Below are 11,654 nucleotides of genomic sequence, written 5' to 3'. Positions count from 1 at the left end.
ACACTACACACGCTGGACATTCATGACTTGAGGGGACATTGCATTGACTTACATTCATTTCCTGGAGACTTACTCTAACCTTAACCACAATTACTACTGGCCTAATCTTAACCCTGACCCTAACCTTACCCTAACCCTAACCTCAACCTAACCTTAAAACATATGTTCACCTTAAAATGTAGTCATTTACGTTGTGGGGGCTTGATTTTGTCCCCACAAGGAAGACAAGTCCCCATAATGTGACTGTGTAAACAGTTTTAGGTCCCCACAACATTAGTAATACCCACACACACACGCGGACACACACACACACACGTAGGGTGTCAAGCGGGAGGAGAGATGCATTCATGTGCTGCCACAAATGTGGGAATTATGACCGATAGATCTCTGCAGTGCGAATTTTAGGGCTACCCGCATTGTTCACGTTAATGTACTCTTAAAGGAGATAAAAGCATGTTAACATGTTGCAGTTAAATTTTTCCGTTTTATTATAGTTATAAAATATCAATGACTTTTTGATGTGTACTTTATTCTGATTGTGTTGTTTCAGACTGAAGTGACACTCTACTTGGATTTAATTGTTGCATATAATAGCCAAAGTGCACATGTCTACATTCAATTTGCATGATATTCCACATTCAAAATGCGGACCTCGCAACTCTATGTTAGGACTAGTGAGTTACTAGAAGTGAGGAGTCCTTGCGCCGTGAATGCAGCACGGCCCCCTATCGACTATAGACCGTGGTGCAGCTGCTGCTCCGCGCTGGGACTGGTCCTTTCGCAGCCATTTTCTGTCCAACCAAACGGCGCTTTCAGGGAGGTAACCAACCAGGGCTTCATTGCAGGTTTGTGCTTGGCTCCGGCCAATGATTGCTAACCGATGTCTCGTTAGCTCGAATGGAAATGTCCGTCTCTGTCTGATTTTTATTTGTTGTCTGAGTGAATGAGGGTTGCTCATCAGGAAGTATCCAGCGGGTGAAAGTTTGAAAATTAAGTCTCGTCATTTCGGCCTCGGCCACGTTTGTCACTGCTCCACATAACAAAGAACAGGCCAGCTGCGGCATGAGGATCTGCTTATGGGCTAATATGTACCTGAACAGGTTAACTACAGAAGGTAACTTGACTGCTGGTCAGCTCTTAACCGTGTACGTAGTTTGTGTAGAGACTACTTGAGCTGAATATCCGTACAAGCGCTCGCTATTATATCATCCAGTGAAGTTAGCACTCGATAGCTAGCTCGAGGCTAACGGAAAGTTGCCCGGCGCGCATGTTATCGTTTACCTTCCTAGCTCCAGATAAGAGCATAAATACCGTGTAACATTTCAAAGGAAAGGTAGTGTTAATGGGTTGTCTACTTCAAATGATGATACCGGCATCTTAAATGAGGTGATTGCATAAGTCCCACCCATACACAAATAAAGCAAATGGAAAATGCGGCTTACCAACGGATATAAATTCCGCCTCCAAGATAAAGCTCTTTACCAGCACCCAAAATATTAACTTGTCAAACTACTTTTAAAGTCCAACAGCATTATCCAATTTGCCAAATGTTTTCTAAAACCTACACACAGCACCAAAAACAAAACTGTTCTATGTGCGAGGATTGACAGTAGGACAGTGAATTATTGATCATTACTAAATTAAGTAATCAACTATTGTGATAACTGATGAATTGGTTGAATGTTTTTTTTTTAATAATTAAAACAAGCTCAGTTATTTTCACAGTTATTTTTGTCTCCCCAGTCTCATCCTCTTCTCATTTTTCTTCATTGCAGTTCAGAGCTCTTAAACACAGTTCTTTTTCACAGTTTAAAATGATTAACTCTCATCCTCATTCTTTCCACATTCTTCTATTGTTCCTATTCTCTTTGTAGGGTTCAGACCATCTTGCACTGGGCTTGTTGTTCCTCTTAGATCGGAATATTAATCTTTATGACTGATTGTATGAGTGGGTTCATTGTCCTGCTCTATAGCAATAGAATTATTGTAGGTTATAACAGCAGTGTTTCTTCTACCATTATATTAGGGTGACTCCCCTAATATAATTTCTATATAGCACCAGATCATTACAGACATAATTTAAGGTTACCTTTCCTATGGAACAGGTCTATACCTTGTCCTTTTAAACTAAATAGTCTTATGTCACTTCTGTCTCTACATGGTTGTGCGTTTAGTTCTGCCCTGATGTACATACACACATTTTTTTTTTTTTGTCGTAAGCAGACAGGCATGCGGAATGATTCAATTAAAAAAAATATGCAGATTTATTTTAGTAGAACCATATCAATTCATGGAAAGTAGCTCTGCAACAAGATTATCTTTATAATTGATTAATCTGTCCATTATTTTCTAGGTTATTTGGTCCATAATATGTTAAAAAAATATTGATTTGTGTTTCCCGAACCTCGAAATTATAATATTCTCAAATGTTTTGACCACAAACCGAAATGACTCGTTTTAATGGGTTCTTTGTTATATGTGAAAGCAGCAAAATTGAAATTTAATAAATTGAAATGATCAGAAAGCTTCTTTAAGTTATTAAAGAAACATTCAAACTAATTAATATAGTGGATCATCGATCAAAATGGTTGATTATTAATTTAGTAATAGATTGCAGCCGACCCGGTTGGACAAGGGCCTTTCTGCATGGAGTTTGCATGTTCTCCCTCTGTGTGTGACACAGTGCCCCCTGCGACCCTCATGTGGAGTATAAAGCGGTAGAAGATGGATGGATGGATTAATTGGATAATCTTTGCAGCCCGAATGGAAGTTTCCCATTTTGAAAATTTGTGTTGGCTAAAAATAATTAATTTAATTAATTTAAATAAATATTTTCGGGATGCAGCTATCTTATCTCTCTAAATGATGGTTAATTGGTAATAGAAATAAAAATGTGTCTCGACAAAAACAGTTTGTCAACAAGTCAGAATGGTTATTTTCTTGTGCATTTCCTTACAAACCCCAAAGAGTCATTGTACTTTTTATTGTTTTGACATTAGTAAGATAGAGTAAAGTTTTTCACTGTGTGAACCTTGGTAAAAACCTGCTAAGGCAAACTTGTGGTTCTTATAGGTTTTGTCAATTCAGGCTTTGCACTAGAATCAGTGTGTTTGCATTTCAGATGGACGGAGACGGCTCGACCACCGACGCTTCCCAGCTTGGAATCACGGGAGAGTACATGGCCTCCAGTCACTATGTTCTCCAGTCTCAAGATGGTGAGTGTTGCGTGATCTTATTATTTTATGGCAATAACGAGACGGAGAGCTGAGTTTAAGTAGCGTTTCCACTAGCCTAGTACCTGGTACCAGGTACTATTTTTAGTACCTGCTCAGACGAGGTTCCAAGCGTGCTTAAAAGTAGGTACTATGTGATTGGTCAGACTGCCGGCCGCTGAGTCCCGTCACAGGACGAGACCTCCCACACACAAATCAAGCCGAACAGCGCCAAACTGTAAATCACTTAAAACTACTTAACAATCCTAACAACGTTGGTTAATCTCCAACAACTACCAGGGAAACCTCTATATTTAACAGGAGTCTCTTAAAGTGGAGTGATGTATTTCGGGACAGTACCGCTGATCACGAGCCACAGACCGCTGCCGCTGTAGTCTGTGGAGTAGGAGGCTGTACTCTGGAGATGTGTGGACATAAATCAAGCTGAAAAGTGCCAAATTGTCGATAAATTAACTACTTAACAATCCTAAAATGTGGTTTAATCTCCAACAACTACAGAAGTGTGGTGTGAAGTCACTAGACACTAGTGTGTGTGGTGTATAAAACGAAGTCACCGCAGTTTCACTCAGCCGTGCAGTGATGACTCCGCCCACGTTAACTAGGTACTTTTTTGTAGTGGAGATGCAACTTAATCGTGCCGTGTCATGCCGAGGCGAGTAGAGCCGGTGGAAATGCGCCATAAGTTACTCAAGCGTGTAACACATAAACAGGTCTGTATGACAACCTTAACTTATTTCCCCTTACACAACACCTCCCCCTTTAAGTAAGAACTCTCACCTCTTCAAAACCTAGCAATCTAATCTTTTTACGTTACTGATTTCTATATTAATCTCAGTCATTTCAAAATCTGAACACAATATTTACAGAATATTTTTCTCTTCTTTTCTTTTCAGGCGTGACACTCTGCCTGAAAGAGTGACGTATGGTGTGTTAGTGTTGGCTGTATCTGTGTTTCTGATGACAGGAGTGAGTGTATCACTGCCTCTGTGTTTTTGTTAAAGGTATCAGGTGGTGACTGTTAGGATTGAGGGTGTTGTATTGTGCGCATGTGTGTGCAATTTCTTCTGACCTGTCCCTCATCAGTGTGTATTATGTACGACCTAGGTGTTGTTGCAGGTTGTATGACAGTCCCATCTTTCTTCTCTCTTGGGAGCCACACATTTTGACCAGGTTGTAGCAGTTGCAAAGGACAAGCTCTGTGGCGTAAGTTGTAGCGCTGTTGTTGTTTCTCCTTTGCTCGCTTCTCTGATCTCCTGAAACCTCTGAGGTTGGGCCAACGAGGCTGGAGAGATGTTGGGAGCTGTGGTATGGTGGAACGTATCTGTCTTCCCATGAGGACTTGTGCTGGTGAGTAACCACTTTCCAGAGATGTGGCTCTTTATACAGCAAAGCTGTTTTCTCTCCTCCTCCTTTCCGCAGTCCTTTGACCGTTGCCACGGCACTCTCTGCCTCGCCATTTGCCTGAGGATACCTTGGGCTACTGGTGATGTGGGTGAACCCATACTCTGTAGCAAAGTCCTTAAAGAGTGTCCCACTGTCGGTTATGACTGTCTCTGGCACTCCATGATGGCAAAACACATCCATGAGAGCTGCCACTACAGTCTCAGCAGAGGCTCCACTCAGTTGGGCCACTTCTATGTAGCGTGATAAATAATCCACGATCAGAAGGTATGTATTTTTGTCCAAAAAGAACAAGTCTGTGCCAACTCTCTGCCAGGGCCTCTCTTAAACTGCTGTCATCAGCAAGGGCTCTCTGTGCTCTGCTCTGTGCTGCGAACATGCGCAGCAGTTCTCCACCATCTGACTGATGTGTGCAGACAGACCTGGCCACCATACTGACTGGCGGGCTCTAGCTCTGCACTTCACAATGCTTTGGTGTCCACAGTGAAGATCCTCTTGTCTCATGCTTTGGGGAATCACAATCCTCTGGCCTCTGAGTAGCAGCCCTCCAGCCAAGGTGAGATTTTCCCTTTTTGGCCAATATGTTCCCAGTTCTGGTGGGAGGGCATGTTTTCCAGGCCAGCCAGTCTTGCAGTAGCTGATGAGCTTAGTGCAGAATTTGTCTTCTTTCTGTTTCCCCTGTATTTCTGTCAGTCTGGCTTCTGTGGCAGGGAGGCTTTGAACAACTGCATCCACAAACACCTTGACCTCTGCCTCGTTCTCTTTTTCCTCCTCTGTGTTTCACAGGGGCTCTTGATTACGTATCTGCCGTAATCGGGTTCTTCCCAGGTACATGTATGATATCAAACCTGAGCAGTCTCAGTCGGAACCGCATTACTCTTGGAGGGAGTTAATCTAATGCCTTAGTACTGAGCCAGTGGCACTCGAGGCTTGTGGTCTGTTTCCAATCTGAACTTCAGACCCAGGAGGTATGATGAGAGACGTTTGCATGCCCATGTTGCTGCCAAAGCCTCCTTCTCTACCTGTGTGTAATGTTTCTCTGCATCAGATAGTCCTCTTGAGATGAACATCACCGGCTTCCATGTACCTTCCACCTGCTTTTGAGTCAGGACCCTCCCGAGCCCAAAAGATGAGGCATCCGCCAACACACACGTCTCTGCTGTAGGAGAATACGGTGCCAAGACTTGTGATGAACTCATTTCTGCTTTCAGTCTCCGAAAAGCCTCTTTCTGTGGCGCCTCCCAACACCATTCATTCTTTCCACACAGAAGTCTTTGATTGAGCGTGTATATGAGGCCAGGTGGGGTAAAAACTTGCTCAGATAGTTGGCCATCCCCATTACTCTTTTTACGCCTTCAATATCAGTTGGTTCAGGCATCTCCCTTATAGCTCTCTGATAACGGGATTTGCCAGAAGCTGCGTCCGTCTTTGTGAAAACCTTCGCTCCTGCCAGCATGGCGAATGTGTGGTCTACTGCTGGGAGGATGGGTCTCTCTCGACGTACCCACTTATTTCGGTTTGTAAGGTCCACACACAAACGTATCTTCCCCCCAGGCTTGGGGACCACAACCATACCAGCACACCATGGTATGGGTTGTGTCACTTTGAAAATCACCCCCACGTCCTCCATACACTCCAGCTCTGCTCGCACCTTGTCCCGCAGGGGCAGGGGCACACAACATGGAGATGACAGAGCGAATGGCACAGCATCTGGCTCCAGCTCAATCATATAGGGCTCCTTTTAATTTCCCTAAGCCAGAAAACAATGTGGGGTATTGGGTTTTGACATCCTCCTTCTGTCCTTCAACTGTGGAGAAGTTTTATCAGTCTGATAGCTTCTATTGTCGGGAGGCCGAGGGGGGGCTTAGACAGATCTCCAACAACATAAACAAGCTGTTTTGTTGATCTCTTTTTTATGGTCAGTTTTCCTGTGCAGCAGCGTTTTACATCCAGCCTGTGCCTGCCTGGTCCATACAGCACTTTCAGTGGTGGTTGCAGTGTCCCATGCTTTTTTATGGAGTACATGCTGCTTGGGATCGCTGTGACCTCAGCCCCGGTGTCCAGTTTGAAAACAGTCTCATCTCCATTCAACTTTAGCTGTTCAATCCACTCATTGGCTTCTTTTGAGCTCACTTCTCCTAAGAAAGCAAAGTCCTCCTTCTTTCCTTTCCATCTGCACTTGATGCCACAGCCTGATCAGCATTTATTTGCAAAATGTCCTTTTTTTGTGACATTTCCTACACTCAGCAACACGAGCAGGGTAGTCTTTCCACAGGTGTTTCTTGGCATTTCCACATCTGCCACATCCTGACGACTGTGTGTCACTCTTCTCTTTTTTCCCTACCACATGTCCTGTTGGTTGTTCTGTCCCTCCCAGTACATGTTGTTGTTTTTTTCACTGCTGCACTCTGTTTCACTCTTGTAATGGCTTTTTCTAAAGTTAAATCTGCATCTAACTGTAAGCTTTCTGATTGTCTAGCATCTCTTATGCCCACCACTATACGGTCCCTTATTAACTGCTCACCATTTACTGGCTCCGTTTGTTGAAGCATGCTCTTTCAAAGATAACGTTCCGCTCACGCTTGTATAACTTTTTTTCTGCATCCGTCAGAGGTAATACAATCAAAATATCTTCAACGTCGTCACCAGCCGCGTACATAAAATGCCTAGCGGAGCTAATTGCAGAGCAAGCGGGGGGAGGTTGACTGCGGGGCTGCCGGTGCGGCTGCAGCTCCATCCATATTCACTCTCCTTCTCCCTTTATTTTTTCTTTTTTTTCTTTTCAGGTTTAGTTCCTCTTTTGAATTCTGAGTTCACAGATCTCTGACAGGGTGTTGCATTATCTTATTATTTTATGGCAATAACGAGATAAAGAACTGAGTACATCCAACTTGTAGTTTACTTAGTCACTCAAGCGTGTAACACATAAACAGGTCCGTGTGACAACCTCAACTTAGTTCCCCTTACACAACAGTCTTCAATGTTGTGTAAGGGGAACTAAGGGTAGCTGGTTTGAAGCTGGTCTGAAAACAACCTTCAGTTAATTCCTACTGACACCGTGTGTGTGTGTGTGTGTGTGTGTGTGTGTGTGTGTGTGTCTCTCCAGATGATGCAGATGAGAGTCTGAATGACCATGACGACGGTGGAATCAAAGAGAATTACAGAGAGCAGGACATCTATCTTCCAATAGCTAATGTCGCCCGTATCATGAAGAATGCTGTACCTCAGACTGGAAAGGTTTGTGAGAGACACAAAAGTAGTGGGAAAAATCTTTATTAGTATGAATATTTAACATTTATGTTTGGGGGTTGAGTGCAAATAAATAAACAAGTAAGTGTAAATTAATAAAAATGTTCAGGTGGTTGACATATTTTCTGAAGCTCTCTGTCTACTGGTGGGGGTGCTTACCTGTGTGAGTGCATCGGGGCAGAAGTCTGCCATGTGTGATACAGAGAGCAGATGAGAATTGTAAACGCGTGACCATGTAGAGACAGAGATGTGTAAATAAGATATAATTCATCTTGACTTTGTTAACTTGTGTTAATGAGTTTCTCTTTTTGTTGATAAGTGGTCATGTGATGGCATGATGTCCATAAACTTTGCTTAATGTCATCTCCAGCATCACCAGTCAAGAAAACTTTACACTAAACTCAACCACAAATGCAAATGTGTTGAATGTGTTGAGCATTCTTTATTTAGGTGTTAAAGAAGGTACACCTTATATTAGAGGCAGCAGGTTTGTTACTTTTAGGACTTGATTTAAACTGAAGGATATGTACTTATATGCATTCTCACTATTACACATGTACCACTTTACACATGGCACAATAAAGTATTATTATTATAATAATAATAATAATAACAAAATCTATTTAATTTCAAAAAACTGAGTTTATTCATACTCAGGAAGCCTGCTATTTTGCATTTCTACAGATTGCAAAAGATGCCAAGGAGTGTGTGCAGGAGTGTGTCAGTGAGTTCATCAGCTTCATCACATCAGAAGCAAGTGAGCGATGCCACCAAGAAAAACGGAAGACCATCAATGGGGAGGACATCCTGTTTGCCATGTCTACACTGGGCTTTGACATGTATGTGGAGCCACTAAAGCTCTACTTACAGAAGTTCAGAGAGGTGAGCCAAGTTTGGACCCAAGCTGTTCGGTTCATAATAGAGTTTTCTATGTGTGTTACTTAACCTTTTCTGACATAAACACTAGGTACCTTATATCGTACAGAGTCTCACAGGCCAAAATTATGTCACACACCTTCCTTCTCAGGTGTTTTGCTCAAAGACACATCTGCCCTTGAGCAGCCCGGTGCTGCTTGACTCACCTAAGTGCGTAATAGTGCAAAAAAGGATCCTTCATATTGTATTATATTTTTTTAAGTGCTGAAGATATGGCTGTTTATTATTATTATTATTATTATTATTATTATGGTTTAAATTTTTAACAATAACAAAATTCCACATTTTAGTTCTGGGAACCGCTGTGTGAATGGACATTTTATTAGTATGATCTAATAACAATTAGCAATTGCCCAAGGACAGCAGCATGTAGATGGAGCCAGGATTCAAACCCACAACCTCCAATTCAAGGTTGAGATGGTTTGGTACGAGGAAAAGTGGTGTTGAAGATAGAGCTTGGCAAGATGTGTGTGTGTGTGTGTGTACACACACACACATCTTGCATATATATATCTCATCATATATATATACATCTTGCATATATATACATATACATTTATACGTGTATATATGTGTATATATATATATATATACATATATACGTGTATATATACATATGTGTATATATATATATATATACACGTGTGTGTGTGTATATATATATGTGTGTATATATATATATGTGTGTGTATTTATGTGTGTGTATATATATATATATATATGTGTGTGTGTGTATATATATGTGTGTATATATACTGTATGTGTATGTGTGTATATATGTATATATATGTGTGTGTGTATATATATATATGTGTGTGCATATGTGTGTATATGTATATATGTGTGTGTATATATATATGTATGTATATGTGTGTATATATGTATATGTGATGTTAATTCTGGTGTGTTTTCTTTCAGTCAATGAAGGGAGAGAAGGGGATGCCTGGTGTTGTGGTGGGAGAAAGCCTGGGTGAGGATCTCACAGATGATTCCTTCAGTAAGTAGAACTTGTTAAGAAGCTGTCTAAAAAATTGTGGATTCAATTTCTTTGTGTTTTCATTTCAGTATTATTAAAATACATTTTCCCCCTCATCAGCAAATCCACTGCCAGCTGGGATTATCACAGCCGATGGACAGCAGCAGAATGTCATGGTGTACACCACTGCGTATCAACAGGTAAAGCCAACACTACTGATGTGGATGATTTTGTAAAGAATCTCAAACTTAAACTGAACTCTGTTGTCTTCCAGATTCCCACTGTACAACAGATCCAGTTTTCCTGACAAGGAGTTCCTCCTAGCATGACCACAGCGCATGAATTCTGGCAATGCCATAGGGTTAAGTTTTCCAGACAGTCAGAGCAGAGTGAGGAGCATCTAAACAAACCCTCATGTACAGAGAAATCACTACCTTTTGAGTAGCCCTCCTAGTTGTGTGTTACCAGATGTTTTTGAGCACATCCACAGCAGCTGGGGAATTTGAGGCTTTATTTTAAAGGCTAGTCTTATTACTCAATTTAGTGGCAACATTTTTTGTGTATGTGTTGGTGTGTTAACTTTTATGTATTTTTTGGGGGTTGCAGTAGGAAATGTGAAGGAAGTTCATCTTGGTAGTGTCACATCAGATCTTGTAGCTATTTTGTAAATTTCCAAAATTTACTATGTGCTTTAATGTAATGTAAGTCCTTTGAATAAAAAGAGTGACATTGAAATGTTTTGGTTTTTTTTGTTACATAAATCAGTTCCAGTTGAGTTTACATCATGTAATGTAAGTGTACCCTGAGGTGGTGATTCGTTCTTCTGTCTTCATCCTTGTGTGGTTGCACTATTCTTCACACCTGAAAGCAGCAACTGACACAAACCATGAAATCCTCAGTTAACATGGCAATAAAATACACAATAAAATAAAAGAGATAAAACATTGGTGAGAAAATATGTTTTAAAAAAAAAGGTTTAAAAACAGACAAGGAAGAGGCCTGTCTTGTGTGCAGGCAACTTGCTACACTCTTCAGGGGCAAAGTGATAAACTTTAGCATGTCAGTCTTTTCCTCCACTGAACTCTGCTCAAATAATCCAACACAGCAGCTCGTTCATCGATAACGCGTATGAAAATAAATGCTCATGACCACTGAATGAATACCTGCTTGTCGTAATATTTTAACAAATGTAAAGGAAAAACTCCCTTCATTAATTCACATTTCTCATAAAGTTTTCATATAGCTCTCTGACAGTAGCGCGTTCCAGAGACACCACATGACTGCACTTTGGTGTGCTCGTACACTGCTGTGACGTCACTATGAGAATTAAGATTTTGCTGGGTTTTTATGGCCTTTAGGAAGGTTTTACAAATATGAACCTCCATGAATTAAAATACAGAATATAAAGATCTATAAAAGCCTATGTCCATGTCTCACAGTGGCCTGTGGACCGTTTAACAGGCGTCTCTTTTACTATTGTGGTCAAGGGGAAAATTGCTTTTTGGATCGCATGAGTACTTTTTGTTTTGCCATGTCTAAAATCATGTCAGAGTAAGGTTCCACAGACATTTTAGCCTGGGCAAGGTGAACCACAGGTCACTTTGGAAGAAGCTTTTCGCCACTAAACAGGAAGTGTCCTGTAACTCGCCCATACATTGACCGATCGGCTTGAAATTTGATATGTGAGACCAAAGACCCACCCTGAACAGGTAAGCAAGACATTACCTGTACACAGGAAGTAGATCGTCTGAAACAGGAAGTGCCCTTTAACTTTGCCAAACATTGACCAATCGGCCCGAAACTTTACATGTGAGACCAAAGGCCTGCCCTGAACATGTCTGCAAGCCATGACCTGCACA

General features: G+C 41.4%; 1 protein-coding gene across 2 annotated transcripts; it reads left to right on the top strand.

Annotated features, from left to right (window-relative positions):
* Positions 1-718: 718 nt before the first annotated feature.
* nfyba (nuclear transcription factor Y, beta a) lies at positions 719-10,530 on the top strand. Of its 2 annotated transcripts, none has more exons than XM_058625865.1 (7): positions 719-845; positions 3,122-3,215; positions 7,741-7,871; positions 8,568-8,765; positions 9,738-9,816; positions 9,916-9,995; positions 10,070-10,530. In XM_058625865.1, the coding sequence occupies exons 2-7, from the start codon at positions 3,122-3,124 to the stop codon at positions 10,100-10,102; spliced, it is 615 nt and encodes a 204-aa protein (XP_058481848.1). In that variant the 5' UTR covers positions 719-845; the 3' UTR covers positions 10,103-10,530. The 2 variants fall into 2 exon arrangements, with proteins under 2 accessions (XP_058481848.1, XP_058481849.1); XM_058625866.1 differs by lacking the exon at positions 719-845 and adding an exon at positions 921-1,114.
* Positions 10,531-11,654: the final 1,124 nt, after the last annotated feature.

Source organism: Solea solea, chromosome 3 (assembly GCF_958295425.1).
Source record: "Solea solea chromosome 3, fSolSol10.1, whole genome shotgun sequence".
Lineage (NCBI taxonomy): Eukaryota > Metazoa > Chordata > Actinopteri > Pleuronectiformes > Soleidae > Solea > Solea solea.
The sequence above is the reverse complement of the archived record's forward strand: the minus strand, read 5'-3'. Positions and strand labels throughout refer to the sequence as shown.